General features: G+C 34.2%; 5 protein-coding genes across 22 annotated transcripts in view; 2 read left to right on the top strand and 3 right to left on the bottom strand.

Annotated features, from left to right (window-relative positions):
* Nucleotides 1-279: 279 nt before the first annotated feature.
* LOC105206001 (NADH dehydrogenase [ubiquinone] 1 alpha subcomplex subunit 10, mitochondrial) lies at nucleotides 280-2,490 on the bottom strand. The gene is made up of 4 exons (XM_039445923.1): nucleotides 2,279-2,490; nucleotides 1,323-1,964; nucleotides 820-1,206; nucleotides 280-612 (listed from the first exon to the last, which is right to left on the bottom strand). Exons 1-4 carry the CDS (start codon nucleotides 2,345-2,347, stop codon nucleotides 445-447), a joined length of 1,266 nt encoding a protein of 421 aa, XP_039301857.1. The 5' UTR covers nucleotides 2,348-2,490; the 3' UTR covers nucleotides 280-444.
* Nucleotides 2,491-4,813: 2,323 nt separating this feature from the next.
* LOC105201332 (myotrophin) lies at nucleotides 4,814-6,910 on the top strand. The gene is made up of 3 exons (XM_011169299.3): nucleotides 4,814-5,093; nucleotides 5,601-5,711; nucleotides 5,919-6,910. The coding sequence occupies exons 1-3, from the start codon at nucleotides 5,025-5,027 to the stop codon at nucleotides 6,093-6,095; spliced, it is 357 nt and encodes a 118-aa protein (XP_011167601.1). The 5' UTR covers nucleotides 4,814-5,024; the 3' UTR covers nucleotides 6,096-6,910.
* Nucleotides 6,911-7,012: 102 nt separating this feature from the next.
* Nucleotides 7,013-17,229, bottom strand: LOC105201335 (histone-lysine N-methyltransferase eggless). 11 transcript variants are annotated; one of them, XM_026135617.2, is made up of 17 exons: nucleotides 16,610-16,709; nucleotides 16,224-16,515; nucleotides 14,893-15,253; nucleotides 14,375-14,809; nucleotides 12,059-12,325; nucleotides 11,842-11,971; nucleotides 11,583-11,723; nucleotides 11,111-11,472; nucleotides 10,760-10,989; nucleotides 10,208-10,610; nucleotides 9,843-10,073; nucleotides 9,394-9,738; nucleotides 9,044-9,211; nucleotides 8,655-8,963; nucleotides 8,274-8,566; nucleotides 7,709-8,027; nucleotides 7,013-7,518 (listed from the first exon to the last, which is right to left on the bottom strand). In XM_026135617.2, exons 2-17 carry the CDS (start codon nucleotides 16,394-16,396, stop codon nucleotides 7,312-7,314), a joined length of 4,374 nt encoding a protein of 1,457 aa, XP_025991402.1. In that variant the 5' UTR covers nucleotides 16,397-16,515; nucleotides 16,610-16,709; the 3' UTR covers nucleotides 7,013-7,311. The 11 variants fall into 11 exon arrangements, with proteins under 11 accessions (XP_025991402.1, XP_011167611.1, XP_011167609.1 ...); XM_011169309.3 differs by lacking the exons at nucleotides 16,224-16,515; nucleotides 16,610-16,709 and adding an exon at nucleotides 17,044-17,229; XM_011169307.3 differs by lacking the exons at nucleotides 16,224-16,515; nucleotides 16,610-16,709 and adding an exon at nucleotides 16,725-16,863.
* Nucleotides 16,809-20,035, top strand: LOC105201333 (intraflagellar transport protein 56). Of its 2 annotated transcripts, none has more exons than XM_039445922.1 (7): nucleotides 16,809-16,944; nucleotides 17,400-17,926; nucleotides 18,317-18,566; nucleotides 18,642-18,851; nucleotides 18,929-19,235; nucleotides 19,314-19,554; nucleotides 19,639-20,035. In XM_039445922.1, exons 2-7 carry the CDS (start codon nucleotides 17,568-17,570, stop codon nucleotides 19,748-19,750), a joined length of 1,479 nt encoding a protein of 492 aa, XP_039301856.1. In that variant the 5' UTR covers nucleotides 16,809-16,944; nucleotides 17,400-17,567; the 3' UTR covers nucleotides 19,751-20,035. The 2 variants fall into 2 exon arrangements, with proteins under 2 accessions (XP_039301856.1, XP_011167602.1); XM_011169300.3 differs by having other exon boundaries at nucleotides 16,885-17,281.
* Nucleotides 20,036-21,946: 1,911 nt separating this feature from the next.
* The window catches only part of LOC105201336 (prominin-like protein), a 34,630-nt gene continuing 32,655 nt past the window's right edge, over nucleotides 21,947-23,921 (bottom strand). For all 7 annotated transcript variants that reach the window (XR_005574146.1, XM_039445918.1, XM_039445917.1 and 4 more), the window contains 2 exons: nucleotides 23,799-23,912; nucleotides 21,947-23,624 (listed from right to left, as the gene is read on the bottom strand). Coding sequence is in view for 6 of the 7 variants with exons in the window: in XM_039445918.1 (XP_039301852.1) it covers nucleotides 23,612-23,624; nucleotides 23,799-23,912 (127 nt within the window). In the remaining variant the exon portion in view is untranslated. The remainder of the gene's footprint in view (nucleotides 23,625-23,798; nucleotides 23,913-23,921) is intronic.

The raw sequence follows: 23,921 nt of genomic DNA on the forward strand, positions 1-23,921 counted from the left end.
TATATATATATATATTTTTTTTTTTATATAACGCGTAAATATATTATTATTATCACTGTTACATCAATATTTAATGCTTAATAACTTTTTTTTTAAGAATTTGAAATAGATTTTCCACATACACTAAAATTACGGAAATAGGTATATATACATAAATGCATACATACATTTTATACAAATACATATATATATATATATATATATATGTGTATATGTATGTATGTATGTATATGTATGTATACAAATGTAATTTAGTGTGTGTATAAAATATACATTAAATGAAATCAAACAACTTTATTATTGCAAAATATAACACTGAAATGAATTAATTCAATAAAAACTGGTAAAAGGCATTTCCCAGTTAAAAGTAAAATTTATTTTTACAAGCTCAATAATGTTTACAAGCTCTATTTTTATCTTCCCTAGCTTTATTGTTTTCTCTTCTTACTGCATTGAGACGGTTTTGAGTTTATTCAGTTCTTCAATTACCACGTCTACTTCACGTGCAGTGGGTCTTAAGGTTCTTAAATTTAAAGATTGATCCTTTTTCCACAAGATATTTTTGTCTCCTAATGCAGAATTATATCCTTTGACGAACGGAGCTCCAGGTACCTGTAACAAGATTAATAACTTCTCTACATATGATAATTCCTCCAAACTAAAGGAATTAAATCTTTTGGTTACTTTCTGTACTTTAGTTTGTTTCATTTGTCATTTGTTATCAATTATTATACATGATTGAACGATAACTAGTTGTAAGATAGAAGTAGAAATTACAAATTTCCATTGCAAACTTATTTATATGACTTCTATACGTACCAATTTCATCGCATGATGTCTTTCCTCATCCTCTTCAGCTGTGTAGTGCAATTCTGGTACATCATATTCAGTTCTCATGTAATCTAAATGTAGGAAATACCTATCTTCGTAATATAACCTTTTAGTTCGAATCTCTTGAACATTTTCAAATGTCCAATCAGACATTTTACTAGCATCCTTATCGTAATCAAAGTTCAACATTTCAATATCCTCAACTATGTTAGAAACATCTCCCTCAGTTGTCCAGTCATAAATTAACACATGAGAATGTGTTACAATATTTTTGAGGTAATCCAATTTGTATATGTTTTCAATATCTTGGAGATACTCTGAGGTGAGAACTTTAGAATTTACTTCATATGGTATGCCTCGTTTTTTTATCTTTTCCTACAGATATTAAGATGGTGAAAAATAAAAAAACGTTTTTAAATATACACATAAATATGTAAAAGAGAAACAGTAAGCAATTGTGTGTATTGTCCATGATAATAAAATGAAATCACCTTAACAGCATTCACAGGTGCATCCAAATAAACGATTAAATGAGGCCTGAGCATTTCCAACTTGGCAATGTTAACAATATCGTTATAAAATTTCAATGCCTGTGGACGCATATAACCAGCGTTTGTCATCGCTTTCGCAAATATGTAGTCTGTGTAAAAAGAACGGTTAAGCACTACTCCTTGGCCAGTGGACAGCAAGTGCAGCAGAGTGGTGATGTACTGATCAAATTTAAATTGAAAGTAATGAAATTGAAACATAGGCACATTGGGATGATGCGGATTTGTTAGAAATTTCTGCACGTCACAGGATTGTGCACTTATAGACAATCTGTCATCCAATGTACGTATATCATATCCATATGGATTTATGTAGAACTCGTCGAAAGTTGGTGGTGGTAAATAGACCATCTCAAACTCTTCTGCTAACTTGGCGGCGACTTTAGACTTTCCCACAGCAATCGGACCCTCGACAACAATCACCTTGGAATTCTCATCACATCGATCGACCATTGGATCAAACAGCTGAGCCCAAAAACCATATTTCTTATGCACATAGTCAAAGGGAGGGATCCGGCGTCGATTCACTCGTTTTGCCTTTTGTGAAATGAAGGCCAATTGCATCACATTACTAGTGGCTGTCACCTGTATGATCCACAAATAATGAGTAGTACAGAGACCATTTATTTCAACAGAACTTATATTCGTACATATATACAGATATATATATATATATATATATATATATATTTATATATATATATATATATATATATATATATATATATATATATATTGTATATATGTATACATTAATACAATTTACAATATTTTATAATTATGGATAGATGTGATAATTTTTATGCTAATTCCCACGAGTTAATCATTAATTTAGTTAGCAATGTATTTCTTTCGTAAAACGTTTTTGGAGATCTAAAATAAAATCTGTTAATACTAACCTTACATAATTGCCTAGTAAGATTATTGTATCCAATTTTAGCGATGCTGACGCGAGCGAGCGATGCCATTTTACTATTACAAGTATAATTTTAATCGGAAAGAATTGGATATTACTCGTTATTTATTAACATGTGAAAGAAACATTGCTTGATACATCCGAGATGTCCCAAAATCTCAACTGATCCACTGATCTCAGCTTGGTGTTCCGAAACTAACCAAGAAATGAATAATTTAATTATATCAAAAGCACACTCTTTACGATTAAGAATCTACATAATTAAGCAAAAAAACAAATTATTTTCTAAATAATATTAGAATAAATTAATATTGAAATGAAATCGCGATTTGTATAACACAATTAATTTAAATCGAAAAATGACAGTTCACGATTTTAGCAAGCTCTTTTAGCGCTGAAAATCTGAATTTATATACATTTTCTCATTGTTTCATTATTTTTTAATTAACATTCATTCAATTAATTAAATTAATTGATAATTAAACATTGCAAGAATTTAATTGCGCGCCACTTAGGCCCAGTTTCACAACTTTGGGTTTAACCCGAGTTTAGTTGAACTACCGTCAAGTTTAACGCCACGGTTAAACTTCTATCGCGTTTCACAACCAGATTTTAACTCTAGGTTACGTAAACCTATAATCTATGCGAAGAATCTTCAACAGACTTATCTTTCTTCTAGAACAAGTAGTGTGATTGGTTGTTACCGAAAAGTAGGGAATGAGATATTACAGGTTCTATACACCAAGGCAAAAAATAATGAACAAATTTAAAAGTTTTAAAGTTTTCTTCTTACATGTTTTCAAATCAGTTTAAACTAAACAATTAAATTCAATTGTTACTGTAAAAATTTACACTTTATTAAGTACATTAAACATTGGAACACTAATTAGAAAAAAATTTCTCATAAAATAAAGAACAACAGATTAGAATAAAAGACAAAATTGAGTTTTGAAAAAAATAAATAAATCTAAAAGACAGCCACTCGAAATAAAAAAAAACTGTTCTTTGGAAAAACACATATATGGTCATCGTAATCATAGTATGTAATCTATAAGTACTAATTTAATAATATTACAAAACTATTTTTACTGTTCTGTTTTATGAGAAATTTTTTCTTTGATTTCTCTTAAGACTGCAGTAACAGATTCCTTGGTTAAGCGAAATCAAGCATAAAAATCAATGTCATCAAATTCTTCAAAATATGACGGTCGTCTTCTAATTATTCTCGGGCGTCGATTTATTATTTGCACAAAATCTTCATCGTCAGATGACGATAACATATATTCCAGAGCCATATCTTGCAACATAACCTTTTTACAATTTCGTGGAGATATCAGCCATGAAGTACAATACTCGAAAGATTATTGAAAGCAGTGGCGCTGCAGTATTAAACCTCGGTTATCTACTTTAAACGCCCGAATTTCGCCGTTCAACTTTAACCGCAGTTTAACAACGTTAACCGAGGTTTAAGACAGTTGTGGAACACAATATTTACCGTAAACCAAGTTTAAAGGTTTAAACTCCGGTTAAACTAAGTTGTGAAACTGGCCCTTAAGACGTTTGAAATATAGGAAAAAGTCACAAGATTATTATGTAGATGAGAATTTGGTTGTCGCGTCGCTCGAAATTACAGAAAATTCGTTTCAAGTATTAGAAAAGCATATTAGGCAAGGAGGTTACTAAAAGTAAAGGCCAAGTGGGAATGGTATGAGTCTTGTATCGGCGCACTGATTGGTCAGCACCTACGTAGCGGGGCGTTCCTACTGTGAACGTATCGGCACGCTGATTGGTCGTTTTTTCCGACCTCCCAATTCGCCACTCTGCAGAGGCGGGTTACTCACCGGCGCTGTCATTGGCTAGCGTCTGGAAGCCATCATTGTAGATCGGCCAATTGACGCGTTTGTCTAACCCTCTCGGGGAGGGGGTTTTTAAACTTTAAATTACTTACTAGCGAATTCTGTACTCCTAATAACTTCTATAATTTCTCGAACCGTTTAATCGGGTGCACGACGGTATTTCTCGCTGCTACCTACTTCTCCTGTTACAATATATTTTCCTGATAACTTGACGATTTTTCGAAGACTTATTTAGAACTGTTTAGAGCCACATATTAGTCATGTTTCGAAATATAAGTATAAAAATGAAAAAATGGAAAAATAAAGAAAATAAATAAATGACTATGATATATGTAATATGGACTATAGAGTGAAAGAATATTATATTAGAAATAAGAATTGGAATTTTAGAATCATTGTTTCGTTAAAAACATTAAACGTAATGCTCAATGAATAAGATGTATGACATATGTGTCATACAAATATGCAATATATTATTTATTCGTAGTTTATTGAGAAAACTGATTAAAATCTAATTCCTATTTCTACGATACACACTACAGACACATCTGTGTGGCGCATGCTCACACGTAGTACCTTTGGTTTTCATAGGTTGTTGATATGCACAAATTGCCAGCTCCGTCAGCATTGGTCAGCACGTATTGTACAATGCATACATACATACATACACAACGAAATCGCGTTCGTTACCGTCGGTGTCGAATCAGTCGAATGGTGTCGAAGTAGTAGCCGGAGCAAGCCGGAGCTTCATCAAATTTCATGGACGAATGATTGAGACACGGAACGGATAAGAACGGTGAAAAAAGTGGACGTACGTAGTGCGAATACAACCGTCCGTTGTGTGAATCCACAGGAACGACAGCAACGACGAGAATGAGCGAGCTTGTTTGGGGAATAAAAAACGGCGATCTCGAGCAAGTGCGAGACATCGTCGAGAACAAGGCAAATATAACAATGTTGATTCTTTAAACGTTTCGATAGTACAATTAGTATGCATAACGTATACTCGCTCTCTAGACTGTTAAGTATATATGTCAATTGTAATATACATGAAAAATCTACCAAGTTGGTAAATAAATGTTTGTTTCGATACCGGAAGTATTCCTACATAAGTGATTGTGTCACTCTGACACATCTTTTCAGTCATCTACCACTAACAAATTTTGTTCTTGCTCTTTCATTTAAGCACATGCATTTTATCTTAGAAATTTGGGATCTGGAATAAGCAATTAAAAAAATTACACTAAATTATTTATGTAATATGTTCCAAGACAACTGTTGTATATCGCAATGTAAAGATTTTGCTATTGGATATATATCAACAGTTTTCTTTATTGAAGAATTTTAAAGAAAATTAATATTTATGTCAATGTAAAAAGAAACGCTACAATATGCTACAGTTTTATGCATTCTTGTCTTTATATCATTTATCATTATTATCATTTTTAGAACATTGATGTAAATCAAATGATTGATGGTAGAACACCACTACATTATGCAGCGGATTATGGCCAAAGTGAAGTTGTCAGATATTTATTGGAGAAAGGGGCAAATGCCAATGTAAGTAATGGCCAAAGAATTCATAATTAGCTATTAATTATTGTATATTATTTGAAAGAGCAATTATATGCTGAATAATATATTACAATAAATAATAGCATACCATACAATGATTTTGTGTAAAATAATTTTCTATATCTGATAATTTTTTTTATTCAACTACTCAAGATATACATTAAGTGCAGTAGATAAGCATGTTTCTTGTAGGCTACAGATAAGCATGGAATCACAACATTATTGGCAGCAATCTGGGAGGGGCACACAAACTGTGTAAAACTGCTGCTAGAGAAAGGTGCTAAACCAGATGGTTTAACGCCAGACGGCACAAGCTATCTAGATGCAGCTGAGAAAGACGAGATTAAACAGCTCTTGAAACTCCACTAGCATAAAGCCAAACAAAATGCAAAATCATAATTTTGTTACTTTAGTACATTAATGTTCCTCCTTATAGAGAGTGACTATTCTACCAGCTTTGTTTTGATTTTTCGCCTACGATGACTAGAGTATGTCGTATTTAAACTCTAAATTAAATGAACATAGGTACATGGATGCTGTTTTATAATAATAATAATAATAATAATAATAATAATAATAATAATATACTGCATGTCGAGAATGTGAAGAGCTCGTATATTCTTCTCGCGATAATTAATTATTCACGGTTCTAAATATACATGTAAGTTACAGATTTAAAGATATTCTTTCATAACTGAGACAAGTTATGAAAGTTAGTTTAGTTTAAACTTACAATCGTGTGTATGCGTGTGCGTATGTGTATATATGTATGTGTGTGTACATACACGCGCGCACGCACATACACACACATACATACACGTACATAATGTAATTTTGATATGTATTTTGATCTATTCTATAAGGCGATACATATTGTTTATTATTAATTTATAAATCCTGAAAACTTTTTTATACATTTTTATGTCAATCGCTTTAAGCATATTATTCCATTTTAAATATGATATTTTCGTAGCGGCGATGGGGTTTCTTGTACTCTTAAACAAAGTGTTAAAACTCTCCTCTTTGAGATACTTGTGTGCTGAGTTGAATTTTGAACGATGTATGTATAAATTGCGATAAAAAAGAAGTATGTTTGCAATGCTAACAACGTGTAATGTGTCTAATGAATACTAAGAATGTACAATAATCAAAAGTAATAAGCAAATACATCATTGTTATGAACATTGTTCTGATTTCCTGTAACCAATTGCAAGCCATTCCGAACGTCATTTCACAAAGGGAGAGGGGGGAAAAGAGAACAAAATATATTTTTCCATATTAGAAAATTACATTTAAATCATTTACTGAAATTGAAAAAAAATGTATAAACTAACAATATGCCATATCTACAAATTCATGAAATATCAAATCCTATATATTACAAACTTTTATATATATGAAATGTTTTACAAAATAAATGTATGTTTTATGTCTTTATGTATTTGTTCATTTCTATCGCAAATTTTTCTTCCAACGACGATAAATAATGATTGTATTATGATGCCTGTGTAATATATTAAATACTGTCGATTTTGCTAGGGAAAACAAGTTCCATTTAGACAAAGTTTATCACAAAATGCACAGTTCACAGAAGACGGCCTCTACAATTGGCTGCACCACATTTACATATGATCACTTTACCCGGTATACTTCCTACATCGTAACTGTAATTCCACGTAAGCTCTTGTCCAGCTTTTATATATTGCAACGCGAAGAAAGCCACCCACGGAAAACGCACATCATGCGTATCGACAAACACATTTTGCACAAACACGTTTGGATCGCAGGAGTGCTGAAAGAGACATTTAAGATTATATAAAAATAATTTATATTAAAAATTCATGATTTATAAACACAAAGATATCAAGTCACGATTAAGAATACTTTCATGAAGTTATAACATATTTTAAAATCTGGAGATTATTTTCTTCAAATAATGATAAAAATTTGAAAATTAAATACTCTTAATTTGTGTTACCTACATTCAAATAACGACCGATATTTCCAGTCGTTTTAGCATCCATAATGTAAACGGCTTCGTCCGCGCCAAAATAATCTCTCACCGACTTGAATGTCGATCTCTCTATTTGCTTTGGTTCTACACTAGGCTCGAACCTGCTCGGTTCTCTTCTCACGTCATTTCTGCTATCATCGTCGTCACTGATGTTGATCGTGTCCTGAATTTCACTCGTGAATGATTTTATGTTTTCCAAACCTTTCGTGCTTCCATCCTCGCTGTTTTCTTCAGACATCTCCGGTTGATTGTCCATTTCATTTCTTTTCCGTTTTCTTAGACGTTTCCTGGTGGTAAAGCTCTTTTATTGTAATTTTTCTCATTTATATATTCAAACATAACAAGTCTAGCTAAATATTATAATATCGTAAAAAAAATTGATTTTTAAATATTTGAATAGCAAGCCTGAGAAATGAAAAGATTGACTACAATATACTAGATTTATATTAAGAGACATGATAGTATCATGCTCAAAGTATATTTTTAAAGTATTGTTTTATGAATTAGTAGTTAAGAATGCAACATAAAAATACCGAATGGATGAAGATTCCGCAGTTGTTTCCAATTCTATATCTTTATTCAAAGCCACATAATTATCAATATTGAAATCTTCATCCGAATCATTGGCGCTTTCCTTAGTATTATCCTCTTCTTCGTCACTCATGCCAGTAGCTTTCTTCTTATTATCATTTTCTGCAGGTGACATCGGCATTTCCGATTCGAGAACGTCGCTTTCATAACCCTCCTTAAAACCTTCTACCACTTCCACGTAATCTAATTCTGCCAGATATTCGTCACCATAATTTTTACCTCCTTCGTTTGCGCCCTGTGCAATGAAAAAAAGCACTTATAAAATAATAAAGAAATAGATAAGGGAATCGAAGAATCAAGATTGATAGTCTAATTGTCCGGACCTGCTCGGTGAGTAATCTCCCTGCATAAATACAAATAAAAGCGCCATGTGGAATGTCATTGAGGCACCTTATGCCCCAACCACGCGGCCCTGTTTTAAACACTTGCAACTTTAATCTGAGAGGATGCTGCACCACCCTATTAAGACATGTTTTCACAGAACACTTGCATCCAGAATTACATTCATAGATTCCCGTGGTCACCGGTTCGGGCAAACGTTTATAAATATAACCAACAGCAGTGTTTGCCACTTTTCCTCCCAAAGTTGCTCCTTGTATCGTTAGTTGCCAGCATTGACATTTCGTCTTATCCTATGGTACATCATAGTAAAGCAGAAAATAAAAAATTAATTTTACGTTATTACGCAAAAGCCACTTATAAGATTTCGTACCTGACAATCGTCCTCGCAATCGCAGCTACATAAAAACGCAGGATCTAAATTTAGATTAACACCTTCCGTTGGCTCCCGACGTGTAGTATATCTTATGGTATCCGGTTGAGTGTGATCCAAATCATTCACACATGGTATCGGTACGTTTTCTACGCCATAACTGAGATCCTTTTAAATACAAAATCACAGTCGTCTTAACATTTTTTTAATATCTATATTATAATTTTCATATAACACAACACGATACACGGATATTCTAGTATTTACAGGAAATTGGTATTCCTTCACGATAATCTCCGTGCATCATAAATATTCGTGTTGGATGAATTTTTTATTTCAACTCAGCTCACCTTGATGTTAATGAAGCACTTCTCTACGATGAAATCAGCAAAGGCTCGCACCCAATAATCAAAATCAAACAGATCAACTGACAATGTGCTATTGGTAGTACGGAGATAACGATGTAGCTCCTCCATATTTCGCAATCTGATGCCACATGGTGTCTGATATAATATAACTTTCTTGCTCTTGGAAAATTTGCAAAGTTGTCGATGCCAGCCACATAACAGTGGAATAGAAAGTGGCGAAAGCCGTTTTAAATCGTCGGGTGAAACCTTGATACCTCTGATACATTTTGGTCCACACTTGTGAGGAACGTATTTCTTTGGTTCGTATTTCCTTTGTGTATGGTAAAACTAAAAAAATCAATAACGAAATTAATATATTAATGTTGATTAATTATAACACAAATATGTACAAAAGCAATTGCATAATTTGTTAATTAATTAACATCACTCACAACGATACTATGCGAGGGTTTCGTTTCTACAATAGAATTGTACGTTGAAGTATCTACATTATTTGGCCTTTTAGCAGTACTTTTCTTAGCTACTGCACGCGGTTGTTGCGGGGCAGATGGTGTACTAGATGCCACACTCGTAGCAACTGTTGTCTTCTCAGCTTGCACATTTTGGGTCTGCACATCTTCTTCCACATTGGATGTATATTCAACGTAAGGTAAATTAGTTTTCTGCAGGAAATATGATTTTCGTAAAATCGGAGGATATAAAACTGTTTTAATATTTTTAATTAAAACTGAGGCTCCCGATTCTCTTTTTTTTTCTTTTTTTAATAGATTAAGAGAGTTTGTTTCCCGTCACTTACATTAAACGTAGCAGGAATACGATGTCGAGTATGTGCACTGCCAGACTGTTGAAGCTGCCTCGTATTGGCCTTTAGTACCTCGATAAATAAAGGACCCAATCTAGTCGATCCACGATAAATCCATTCGGTTCTTCTATCGGCATCAAAATGCATTTGCACTAAACTCGCGTCGACTTGTACGACTCTCGCGAGCCACCATTTACCATTCCATTCGGTCTTAACCATTTGACCTGGCTGTAACTTTACCATTGGCCTCTCGGGATACGATTCTAGATATTTCTTGACAAACTCTCGTGATTCGTTAGGAATGTCTTCCCAAACGCGGGACGAGGTTTCCCAAACCAAAAAGATATCATTATGGACAACATATTGAGCGTAACCATCGTCAAAAAATACGAGATATCTGCAGTAATAAATTAACATAATTATGTATTAAATAATTTAATATTACGACAATACATAATTTATCAATCCTCACATGAAAGAGTTCTATATTTTACAGTTACTATTTTTCTTATAGATCAATTAAAGAAATTTCTGAACAACATTTACCTGTACTTATTTATGGATTTTGGTGTCTCGGCAATTATTCCACTATAGTAATTATTGGAACATGTATCACGAAATATAGCTACAACTCGTGTTCCAACTGGGATCATAACTTTACTTATCTCGGTTATCGCTAAATGCTTGCCAGAAACAGTCTTCATTGCTGAATTGTATTTTTTCTGAAGAAATTTTACACGAATGGCCCATGGGTTTGTTGAAAATATATTTTGAACCTAGAACGATACCTCTATTAGAATCTTTTTTTTTTATTTCCTTTCCTTTAATTGATATGAGATAGAGAAGAAGAAAACATTTGTTTTGTATAGGTATAGATACAATAAAGATTCCACAAACCTTTGCTTTAATCCATGGCACAACAGCATTTTTCATGATATAAACGATATCGTCTATCTCCGGAGGTCGTTTAACGAGTGGACCAGTTGGCGGTAGATTAAGAACTTTTGTCTGCTTATTACTCGATGGTTCAATCGCTAAAACCTCCAATTGATTATCTTGCAACGAGGAAGGCGGAACACGTACTTGCGTTACTTTCTTCGTTGCTACAAATGAATGGGCGTTCTCCGTAATCGCATCGCTTATTTGCAATTCTTCGATCATTTTAATTTGTGGCCTAAAGTCCTCGTATAAGTTATTACGCAATTTATCCATGGTACGCATTACACCCCGTATTTCGGTATTAAGAGAATCATTCGCCGCTGTCAATACATAAAACGACATAAGCAAGTTTTATATCTAAATAAAAGAGATAAAGGCTTGTACTTTGACATGCATCTTATCACACTTGATAAATGAAAATTTGTTTTACCACATATATTTTGCCATCTCTTCTTCAAGCTTTCACATGCAACTTTAGCATGCTGCTCCACATTGTATTTTTTATAGATATACGACAAGGTATCATCCAGTTTATCCTGTATGTCTGAGAGTACATCTTCTGGTATGTATTCTACAAAAGAAATAGTAAAAACAATCGTCAATTTATATATTTTTTTATATAGTTGCAAAGCTAGATATTTTTCTTTTGCTTTTAACATTAGAAATAATATTAAAGGCTCGACATATACCATTATTATCTGGCTCCCTTTTCTTCTCGTCGTCAGACTCGTCGCTATCAGAAATTTCTACTTCCATCGTATGATCCGGAAAATTACAATCTAATAAAGGTTTCTGTTCCACAAAGGCTTTTACCAATTGCTATAAAACAAAATAATAATAACATTATCATCCGACATACCATAATATGTTACATGATAGTTTCTTCTCATAATATATTAAAATCACCTTTTGATGTTTCAGCGCAGTGTTAAAACACTCTTCACATATCATACGTTTTTTTTTCTTCTCAAGTGAAACTCCATAAAATGAGCATGCAAAGGAAGGTGCCAATTTCATATTTATCCCAGAGGAACATTTAAAATTCACACAATTACTATTGCATACTTTAGATTTAATTTTTCCATCATTTTTCTCATCTTCATCCGACATCAATTCGATGACCTCCATGCTTGGCGCTTGTGTCGGCTCCTTAATTTTCTGATTAAACGATTCCTAAAAACAAAATGTTCATTTTAATGCTTCTAAAGAAGATATTAGTTGTACAGAGAAATTTAATTTTAACTCCTTGTATTTCCATTGTAAGTTTTTTTTTAACAATGTCAAGTTAAACGTAACCATTATATGTATGTTGTAATTACATATTATTGCAAGTTACAAGAATGCTTTGGCTATAACACACAGTGTTTGGCAACAAACCAGAGAAAACTTTTGGGATTGCATATATTTAAACGTTTATAAATGAGTCGATTGTAATTTTATTTTTGATTGTTTTATTTTATTATTTAAAATAATTGCTTAAATTTTCTCCTGTGTTGCCAAATGCTCTTTGTATGTACATATAGTATATATAATACGTGGTATTATAATAGTATATAGAAAGAAAGAAAAAGAGAGAGAGAAAATACTGAAATAATCGTAGAGTATATTAAATCTATAATATATACATTATACTTATGTGTGCAATATGTTTACACACAATATTCATACAGAGAGTTTTTTAATTTATCGATCGATCAATCAAAATTATGCGCAAGTACAGCTTTAACGGAACGAAGTTGCATTTGCATAAAATACAAATGCGATTGATCAATAGATGAATTAAAAAAACTCGTCTAGATATATGCAATGTAATTCTTCACAAATCATAACCTTTAAAGTTCTATTTTCGTTCAAATTTCGTTTTTATACATCATTTACATTCAGCTTGATCACGTATCTTTGAGATTTATGAACAAAAAGGAGGATAAATCACAAAGAAAGGACTGAAATGCGCAACACAAATATGAAAAAAAAAAAACATTTAATAATAAAGAATTTTTAAAACGTACACTAGCAACCACTGACAAGGCTGACAAGACTGGCAACAGTGGCAACCAAGCGCAAACTGAGAATAGGTTAGTTCAATTTTTTTTATATCGATAGTTTCCAGACTCATCGCGCATGCGCATATTGAAGGATGTTTCAGGAAAGTTTAAAATTGTAAGAAAAAAGGTATTATTAAATCCTTGTTTCAAAATAATCAAAAAAATTTTTGAATCAACAAAAAATATCAAATGAGGTGTATGTGTGTGTGTGTGTGTGTGTGTGTATATACATGTATGCAATTATACAAAGTATTATAATTAACAAAAAATAATTACAAAAAAAGATAAGTTAATTAAAAAAGGAATGGAAAAGAAATATTGATATATAGCAAAAGATAATTTTTTTTCCAAATAAATTGTTTTATTTGATAAAGATTGTAAAGAGTATCTGGCAGTTTTTATCTTCACAGTTATAACGTAATACAGTAATAAAATTTTGGGCCCACTGAATGACCGCATAGTCTCTACTGTCGGATTTAAATACACAATGAAAAGCACAGGTAATAGAAATAGGAAAGGTGGAACAATTTAAAACCAAAAGCATTTCTTATTACACATATTGAACTCTTTCATATTTTCTGTTTCCTATATCTTATAATCCTTTCATTGTCTCGAGCTTTACGTATGCGCAAAAAAGCGACAAGTCTAGTAATATCTATCATACAGGGAATACCTTTTTTACGCTACATAAAATGAAATATTGCATCTTGATTTTTAATCAACTTTCGATATCTCGTCATCTCGTGTGCATCAGATGTGTTCGATCGTATGTGCATGTGATCGTTTGTCTCGTATAACTCGCGCGCATTTTTTCTCTCCTACTGTATAAAATTTTACTAGAGTAATTTCCCTCTCAAAAGAGATGGAATGTTATGTAGCTCGGTATGAGAGCGACAGATTCGTAAGTCAAGCTAGAGAGAGTTCGAACCCACACGTGCCATATATACGAATTTATAAATTCCTAATCTTTAGCGAAAATCACAAAGAAACTCCTTAGATCTATAGTAAGTGACGTATATGATGAAACTGTATATGATAGACCATTAATCCATCCCCACTCTTAGTACCTCTCCTAATTTCTCTCGAATAAAACATGGAAATCGTTATAGAGGGATTAGGTTCTCTTCTCGATTCTCTGATATTTTCTATCAAAATATTCGAAATAGAATGACATTACCTTTTTTGATAACTCTGCCACTAGTGAAGTTTTCTCCGTCACACATTTTACTTTTGTGTCTGAATCTTGTATTCTGTTTGCAAGTGTTTTCTTGTCGATATTACTTTTTGTCGATATTACCTCTTGATTTGTGTCCAGTATATTTGTATTAGCTACGTTTGATTTAACTTTATCTAAATTAACTGCATTTATAATAGCTACATTTGAATTATCTAAATTAGTTGTATTTATATTAGCTGTGTTTGATTTCAGACATGTGAGCAACTTTTTTGCAGCTTCTTGCTTAGCAAGTTTCTTGCACGTTGCCGTTCCACTCTCGTGCAGTGATCCCACATTGACTCTTATGGTGAATGTTCTCAAGTGACGTGGTCCTTCTTCAGAGATAAGTTCGTACAGAATGTCTTTCGGATTTATTTTTTGTTGTTGACAGAATTCCTGCGTATAGAGAAAAAATTGTTTTGTATTCTAATAATTAGTTTTTCAACTATAATATTTGATAAGCAATTTATGAAATTTACTTGTAATTTTCCAACATAATTACAAACAGTGTTTGATTGTTTATACGATGATGATGTCTCGTAGACTTTTGCAAAGCTTTGCCCTGTGTTTGCAACTGAAGACAATGATAAAGTATCTCCTAGTAATGAAGTTTTATTTTTTGAAATCAATAGTAATAGCATATTCTTTGCTGCATTTTGCTTGGCCTCCTTTTTGGAAATCCCTATACCAGATGCATTCAATTCTTTACAAGATACATTACATAAAAATTGCCTGTCAATCGTATTAGTACTTTTTTCCTCAAAATTGTAAGAAGGAGCACATCCTTCCTTAATCAACACCTCTTGCAGCAAGTTAATTACTGATTTATTATTAGCCATCCTGTAATTAAAAGACATAGAAAATGTCTGTTAAAAAATAAGAATATAAGAAAATCACATGGAAAGCTTGAAATTATATTTCGAATACACAATTGACTGTTGATGTTTTAAAAACATCCACATAATTAAATTGGTAAAATAACAGAGAAATCATATGAAATGTCAGTAAAATTTTAATCGCAACATGAAATAATACTGCCTTTTTTATTTCTCATACATAAAATATTTTTTTTTACTTCGCGTATCCAACGAATTTTTTCAGAGTGCTTTTATCGTTCACGACTATACGCAACGCTATAGGAAAATAGAATGATGGACATAAACTTTCGATTATTCCAAGTTAAAATACTCTTTCTCTATTGAACTGAAATCGAATTACACTACACTGTGTTACTTCCTATCTTATATTAATTTTCTTTTCCGTATGAACGCAAACATTAAGTGAAAGGTTACAAAGATCATTAGAGGCGATACACGAGCCATTGTTTACAAAACAATCCCCCTTGATTGAGGAACATTTGAGGAACACGATGGGTATATCCACACACCTATATTTATTTATCAAGCAGCATATGATTTTGTAAAATAAATCAGTGGTATCGTTAAGCCCATTATGGGAAAGAAAATTTTAATATTAATTAATATTTGTTCAGTATAGCGCTTCATATAATATTAAAATACATTTCACAATTACTATAATATGCCACGACGGCCACGATATAATAATAAAATCATAGCTATATTTTAATATAAAATTTATATTAAATGGATCTCAAGCGTTCTACGTCGATTGTATCCGAGCACGAATCTCGCTTAACCGATTATGAAACGGAACGTAGCCTAAATGAGTGTGCACTGTGTGCAGTAGCACACATGGCACATTGTTGGCGATTGTTGGTTTCTTACACCATGGCTTGAAATGTCCCTCAATCAGAAATTACACCCCAAGAATTCTGATGTGTACTACGTACGCTGGACTGCGTTTTATAATGAACGTCCGGCGTCCGGGTGCACCCAGATATATCATTTTATTCTTGTGTTTATCAAATGTCAAACAAGGATAAAATGATATATCTGGATGTGCCCCGGCCGCACCGGCCGCACCGGCCCGGACGTTCACTCTGAACGCACCCCTGCTGTTCATTGTCCGCGGGTCATTTTATGAGTGTATGTACAGCTGAAACTGGCTGAAACTGGCTAAAACAGCCACTCGAGACAACTTGGGCTGATGGCAGCGTTCGATCGATTGAATTATTGTAGTTCCTACACTCGAGAGATTCGATTAATGAATAGCACTGTAGCTAAGATACAGTATAACGTAAACTATAACCTAGAATCATCTGAAACCCCTACGAACCCCTACGAACCCCTACGAACACTATCCGAGCTCCGAGTCCGTGCACGTAGCTTGTGTAGCTTGACGTGGCGTAAGCCCGAGTTTTTCCTCCTCCCACTTACAACTTACAACTCACTTCTCGCAGAATGAACGCCAAGTGCATTGGTCTGCACTACAAGCTTCCGTCTCTCTTTCACTAATTTTTAAACATGTCCTGTTTCACTTCAAGTACAGCGATCAGGTGCATCAAGATATTCGAGATGCTCAACCGCGACTAACCGCAACTGACCGCGACTGCAGGCGACAATTGCGCTCATTGAGCAGCTAAGGGGGCGTTCGGAGAGATCGCTATTAAGGTTATTTATTTGTTCTATCTTTATCATTCATTAGATGTAAACAAGGATAGAATGATGCAAATAGCGCAAATAGCGCAAATAGCTTCTTCCTGAACACACCTTTGGTAGCACGGACTAGAGAACGTAGTACGTAGCACTCAGTAGCACATGAAGATGATTGGTTGGTGGATCCTTGAGTATATACGCTAGATCAGCTGTAAAACAAATTACTACACTGTACCAGGTTAATGGGTTAAACTGGGTTAAACAGTGCGTCTCCTTTCAGTCCTGTCCTGTCTCCACGTGTCTCTCCATCACACGTGTACATACATACGTACACTGAGCGATAAAGAAAATGGTAAACGATATTTCCTTCATTTCTACAATTTCATTGAATATCGTAAACGTTATAAGAAAATATTGACGTATTACAAGCAAAATGAGCATTAACGTAACGTTGAATCGTTTCCCGATAGATTTTGTCGAGGGCCAAGCCAGCCTCGTCGGAAGGCGTTCGAACGTCAGCGTCGCGCAAGGAAATACCGAAATTGGAAGAGTTCCTGGATAAACGAGACTATACTGGCGCTCTGACGCTACTAGAATTCAACAGCGGCACAAGCGCCACCCTGGAGACGGACTTGTGGATGGGATACTGCGCCTTTCACTTGGGCGATTACAAGCGCGCGGCGACGATCTATGAAAACCTGAGGCAGAAAGATTACGTACCACCGGACGTCCCGTCAAATCTAGCGTGTTGCTACTTTTATCTAGGCATGTATCCCGAGTCACAGAAAATCCTGGAAGAGGCGGCGGACAGCAAATTGCGAACTAGACTACTGTTTCACCTGGCCCTCAAGATGGGCAATGAATCCAAGTTGGCGGAATATCATCGAATGCTGCAGGACGTTATTGAGGATCAGCTCAGTCTAGCGTCAATTCATTACTTACAAGCTCACTATCAAGAAGCTATCGATGTTTATAAGAGAATTTTATTGGACAACAGGTTGGAATATCTCTGTTTTTCGTATTATTGATACGAAATTTACAAGAGTATTTCGATAGAATTATAATTTTTAAAACGCTATCACGTTTTTACTTTGCACCTTTTCACATATATACACAAGTTTAAAGAAAAGTACCGAGAGATGCGACTCGTTATTACCTTGCACCGTTTCACATACTTGCACAAGTTTAAAGAAAAGCACTGAGAGCTGCAACTCCAGAGTAGATTCAGAGTTGCGTTTACTTAGACAACTACAAGAAAATTGCAGGTACCTGTTCTTTGATTTCTTTTCTTATTCAGTTTTTCATCACAAAAATCAAGATATCGATTTAATTTTCTTTTAAAAATTAAGTATTTTTAAAATTGAGATTTTATACATTTTTTTTTCAGAGACTATCTAGCTTTAAATGTATATGTAGCTTTGTGCTATTACAAGCTAGATTACTATGATGTAGCTCAAGAGGTGCTTCAAGTTTACCTACAGAAATATCCAGATAGTGCAATCGCAATTAATTTGAAAGCATGTAATCACTTCCGTTTGTACGATGGAAATGCTGCACAGGTTGAAATGAAGCAACTTATTGAGAAGATATCAAGTTCTTTCAGTTCTGGTCATGATCTTTTACGACATAACACAGTTGTACGTGTAACTTGTTCAAATATTTTTTTATTTCCAATGTTTTACCTTTATTCTTACTCGCCCCTTTTTACTTAGGTCTTTAGAAATGGTGAAAACGCTTTGCAAATTTTACCCAATTTGGTGGATGTCATACCAGAAGCCAGACTCAATTTAGTAATATATTATTTGAAACAAGATGATGTCAAGGCAGCCTATGACTTGATCAAAGATTTGGAACCAACGGTTCCACAAGAATATGTTTTAAAGGGTATGGTTAACGCCATTGTAGGCCAGGAGACCAATTCTGTATGTCATTATTTGCTATTATTTACTTAAATCATCTTCGTGTAATTGCATTTAAAAATCACTGAAAATGTCTTTAGCGTGACAGTATAAAAACTGCACAACAGTACTTTCAACTAGTGGGTTCTTCAGCTTCGGAATGCGATACCATACATGGTAGACAATGTATGGCCTCCTTCTTCTTCCTTTACCGGCAGTTCGAGCGAGTCAAGCTATATCTGAATTCAATAAAGACATATTTTCCCAATCAGGATAATTTTAACTTTAATTACGCTCAAGCGCAAGTTGGAGCGGGTTACTTTAAAGAAGCCGAAGAAGCTTTCCTGATGATACGTAATGAAAAATATAAAAACGATTATATTTACATTAGTCTTCTATCATATTGCTGTAAGTAGTATATTTTGCCATAACTTCAGATGTAGATTTATTTAGTGGTCATTTTAACGATTGTTTGCCTTTCCTCAGACATAATGAACAAAAAGGCTGAATTGGCTTGGGAACTGTATTTGAAAATGGACACATCGGCGGAATCTTTCAATCTATTACAATTGATTGCCAATACATGTTACAAGGTGGGCGAATTCTGGTATGCCGCTAGAGCTTTCGATATGCTGGAGCGCATGGATCCGAGCCCTGAACATTGGGAAGGAAAACGTGGCGCATGCTGTGGTACCTTTCAGTACATTATCGCGGAAAAGTTACCCAAGTATGTCTCGCATATCGCACATTTGTGAAAGATTAATGTATAATCGAAAATTAATTTATAAATTATCTTTTTTATTGCACACAGAGAACTGCTACCGGAAGTGATACAAATTCTGAAAAATACATCTAATTCTCAAGTGGAGCAGATAATACGCGTTATGCGCAAGTGGGGAAAGGATAACAAAGCGAATTGTTAATATCATCAAATTTCATCGAATGACAATTCCGTGATTAATTCCGTCCAAAAAAACGCTTTCTATATTTTGTAAGTAGCACCGTATAACACATTTAATATGTGTAGTACGCATATCGTTTTAAATATATTTGTTACAACAATAAATTACGATGCTCTATCTTAATAAAACAACGATGACTCTACCACGAATCTCTCTCTCTCTCTCTCTTTCTTGTATATCTTATTTAATATAAAACTAAAAATTTGTAAATTTTTAGTTGAATAAAAAATAACACTTTATTATCGATTTAATATAAAATAGATATATTTAAACTGTAGTACACTCATGTTTTTAATATAATATCAATAATATATAATAATAATTTTAACAAACACAATCGGTGAATTATAAAAAAAAAAAACACCACAGTCAATGGCAATAATTCTCATACGCTTCCATCTTCAAACGATCCTGAAAACGCGAATTATTTCTGAAAAACTGCGAGTGTTCTAACGCGCATCACGAATTTGCGTTTATACAAGTCACAGTTTGTCACAAATATTCCTGATGGAATGGCTGCTAGATGTAGGATAAAAAAAAGGGAGATGTAAAAGAAGGAAGAAAGGAATACTATAATTGTTTTGAACATTAGCATCCTGGGAAATTGAGCAGACAGAAGTAAATACTCTAACATTTAAACATTCAATGTAACATTGTAATGACAGGCAATGAAAGTGACAGATTCTTTTATCAATCTCTTAAATCGGATTAAGCAGAGACAAATCTTTCGAGTCATTCGATTATGGATACTCATTAGCTGAAAAGAAATTTGACTAAAGAATTGTTAATGAATGAAGTGTGATAACAGAAGATATGAGTTTCCAAGTCAAATAATTTATGTTGCTAAATATAGAATAGTAAGAATATTTGTACATCTTGGAATATTTTCTTCGAGACATTGTCTCTCCAATCCGATTTTGTCGATTTCAAATTTTTATAAATTTGTAGATTTGAACAACTTAAAGGTGAAAAAAAGGAAAGTTTCTTTTCGATAGCGCTCTACATCGCGTTTACTCGACGCATTCGCAAACGTAGAGAAGGAGTGCCCAATAAAAGTCATTGCTTCATTACACCGTACATTATGTTATAAAAATAGCATCAGGAAATTTCATTGTTTTCATTTTGTTTTTTTTTTCGGTGGAATTTCAAGCGCAATACACTACAAATTTTTCTTTCTGGAATATCTCTCTCTCTCTCTCTCTAATTGACAGCACTCGTTCTCCGCGTTTTTTTTTGTCATCTTTTTAATGCTCGAGAGCATCGGGTGTATGATCTTTATGAAATTCATACATTATATTCGATTATTACATTTCATTAATTTAAACAACATCATTGTTCCTCCGAATCGTGTGACGCATACGTACATCGTGTCGATAGATTAAGACGTAGATTTAGTAAGATTACATTACTAGTGTAGATACGGTAATGATACAGCGGGGATTTTTGCAAAATTTTATCTTGCTATAAATTGCGACAATTCTCTCTCATTCATCGCGCATATCACACGTACTCGCATACATATAATGCATTATCTTTCGGATTTCTCGCACGCACGTTCTCGTTAATATCATAGAGATTCGTGCTCCCATTCGTACCATTTTAACACGATACACGAAGAAAAGGAGTAACTGACTTTTGGCAATTCGGGATTGCCAACACCCAATCAGGCCCTAGGCCAGGGGCAGCATATCTTATTATGTAACAAGAGGCATTAAAAGGAAACTCTAACAGTGAAATTTTAACAAAATTCAAAAGAATTTCTATCATATAAACGTATTCTCTATTAGAATGATTACAAAATATGAGTTTTGCTTTTAATACCTCTCTTGAATCTTTGCTCTGAGAACGTTATATCGAGGATTAAAACTAATGTAATCTCGGCAAATTCAATTTCCGACGCTACATACATTCAAGAAAGGACTTAATATCATACAAACGTCGCGATTCATTCATTCACGAATAAATATAAGGATCAATATCCAAACATGAATTCAATGAAGTTGAATATCAATATCACCTTTTGCTCTGTACACGTGCGAGAGCAATTTCCAGAACATCTCGATGTCGGCCGTTTCTACTCGTCATTCCGTACCATCTTTCACAATATCCTTCGTCTTCAAGTTACAGCAATAATTTTGTGCAATGTTTATTAATATCTTTTTTTTTTGGCAGTCGAATGCTAATTCACTTTAAACGAATCTTGTAAATAAATAGAGATTGATATCTTTCTCGGAAATGATATACGTGTATTACGACAGAAAACGATTATGTACTGTTTTCCTTTTTTATAATTTTCTCGATCTTAAAAGTTTCCAAACTTAGTGGATGTGATGGATCTACGTAGTACAATGCCTGCATTAAGAATTAGTGGTGTAAGAGATATATTATCAATTAGATGAAAACAAGAACTCTACAATTCTTAGCAAATTCTTTGCTGGTTCACGATACCTGTAACGGAAATGCACCATGTAGATCCTTAAATTCGTTATACACGAATTAAACAATATGTAAGAACGAGAAACATTTGCGTGTCCGATGAGAAATTACTGTACTCGAATGGGGTGGGGTGGGAGGTGGGGGGCGAGAGAAGAATGACGAATCCTGCAATAATACATGTATCGAAGAATCCATACAGCGCGTAGATCCGAATAAGTGAACGTATAGGCGCGATCTACGCGGCGTAAGAATCGCTTCAGTTTATATCGATAGAAAGTTACACAGTAAGATAGAATAATAAGACTACTTAAAAATCCATGTACACAGAGTATTTATAATTTCGATTTTAGAGCGATCGCGCGTCGCTCGAAAATTCTCTTTTTCTCCTTCCGCCGTAAGATAGAAATCGGCACCTGGCGGAATACAAGAATCTTATCAGTATTCTTCTCTCCTCAACTATTGTATGCAGAGACGAGCGAGATCCGTGAACCACGCGACACTCGTAACGCAACAACAATACATGTAAATTGCACGTGTGTCGTTTGGCATTTTTATATGGCGTTGCTTGGTGGCTCAAAGTGGTGGTGGCGATGGTGGATCAGTAGTCTGGTGTGAAAATAGAGGAGGTCCCCCTCACATGAAAAACGACGCATTAGATTGGCAGCATTAATAATTTGTGCTAGATAATTCGATCGATAGATATATATCTATATATATATATATATATATATATATATATATATATATATATATATATGTATATGTGATTCTTCATACACAGTCTTGATGTATTGTTAAACGAAAGAGAATTCTTTTCATCTTGTGATTTTGTTCTCTTTTGACTCCATTTTGTGCTCGATCAACCTTTTATTCAATACGTACAGTTACCGTGACTGTATCTCCCCAATATCCATACTTGATAGACGAAAATGAATATCGAGTGAGCTGTACATACATCCGGGCATTGTTCGTCTTTACGTTGAAAGGGAGAAACGGCGACATTTCGCGCATTCTCCAAAGTCTGTATTTAATCGAGAACGATGTTTCTTCCACAGTTTCACGGGAACGCACGAGTATTAATTCTTAAAGCGATGCTTAAACGAAAAGAGGAATTTGCGTCGCATTTATGTCGATTACGTGTTACTTGCGTTCCACGGAAGGAGGAAACGTCCGCGTCGTGAAAGGATCATTGGCCTATCTCAGTCTGTACTAAACTTGGTCTTGCTGTTCGCACAATCCGTGGCACGCTCAGGAACAAACGCCAAGTTATACGTAGTCCCTCTTACATCCGGATTTCTCTCTCTTTTTTCGCTTGTAGCTGCGGGTGAGGCTGTGCGTCGCCACACTGTTCAGCGCTGCTTTTGTGCATGCCACGGCACTCGTTTCCTAATTTCTATCCCTGAAACAGAGACGGAGATCTTTTCTTTCTCTCGAATGGTCACAGGATTACAAGGAGCAAACGGTGGTTTATTCGAAAGAAAAGGGACCAGGTTCAAGTTTCTCATCGTTCTTTGGAAAGGGCTGTCCCTGTGCAAGTATCGCTGACACACGTGGAGAAAAGATTAATACTTACCCTGGCCCAGGATAGTAATAGGGCGGCGGTCGTTCGTATTCAGTACTTAAAGGAGGCGGAGCTCCGGCAGGTGACTGATACCTTGGCGGACCACCGTTGGGGAAGTCCCAATTTCTGTAAGAA

The sequence above is a fragment of the Solenopsis invicta genome, chromosome 2 (genome assembly GCF_016802725.1).
Source record: "Solenopsis invicta isolate M01_SB chromosome 2, UNIL_Sinv_3.0, whole genome shotgun sequence".
Classification (NCBI taxonomy): Eukaryota; Metazoa; Arthropoda; class Insecta; order Hymenoptera; family Formicidae; genus Solenopsis; species Solenopsis invicta.

Excerpts from the sequence above, each read along its gene's own strand:
- LOC105206001 (XM_039445923.1), bottom strand. The coding sequence starts at position 2,347 with ATGGCATCGCTCGCTCGCGTCAGCATCGCTAAAATTGGATACAATAAT. Across the intron at positions 1,965-2,278 it reads TTACTAGGCAATTATGTAAG|GTGACAGCCACTAGTAATGT; the intron begins GTTAGTATTAAC and ends TGGATCATACAG. Across the intron at positions 613-819 it reads GACATCATGCGATGAAATTG|GTACCTGGAGCTCCGTTCGT; the intron begins GTACGTATAGAA and ends ATCTTGTTACAG.
- LOC105201332 (XM_011169299.3), top strand. The coding sequence starts at position 5,025 with ATGAGCGAGCTTGTTTGGGGAATAAAAAACGGCGATCTCGAGCAAGTG. Across the intron at positions 5,094-5,600 it reads GAGACATCGTCGAGAACAAG|AACATTGATGTAAATCAAAT; the intron begins GCAAATATAACA and ends TATCATTTTTAG. Across the intron at positions 5,712-5,918 it reads AGAAAGGGGCAAATGCCAAT|GCTACAGATAAGCATGGAAT; the intron begins GTAAGTAATGGC and ends TGTTTCTTGTAG.
- LOC105201335 (XM_026135617.2), bottom strand. The coding sequence starts at position 16,396 with ATGAACAGCAGGGGTGCGTTCAGAGTGAACGTCCGGGCCGGTGCGGCC. Across the intron at positions 8,964-9,043 it reads ATTGCGAGGACGATTGTCAG|GATAAGACGAAATGTCAATG; the intron begins GTACGAAATCTT and ends GATGTACCATAG. Across the intron at positions 7,519-7,708 it reads ATATCGGTCGTTATTTGAAT|CACTCCTGCGATCCAAACGT; the intron begins GTAGGTAACACA and ends TGTCTCTTTCAG.
- LOC105201333 (XM_011169300.3), top strand. Across the intron at positions 18,852-18,928 it reads TAGGCCAGGAGACCAATTCT|CGTGACAGTATAAAAACTGC; the intron begins GTATGTCATTAT and ends AAATGTCTTTAG. Across the intron at positions 19,555-19,638 it reads ATCGCGGAAAAGTTACCCAA|AGAACTGCTACCGGAAGTGA; the intron begins GTATGTCTCGCA and ends TATTGCACACAG.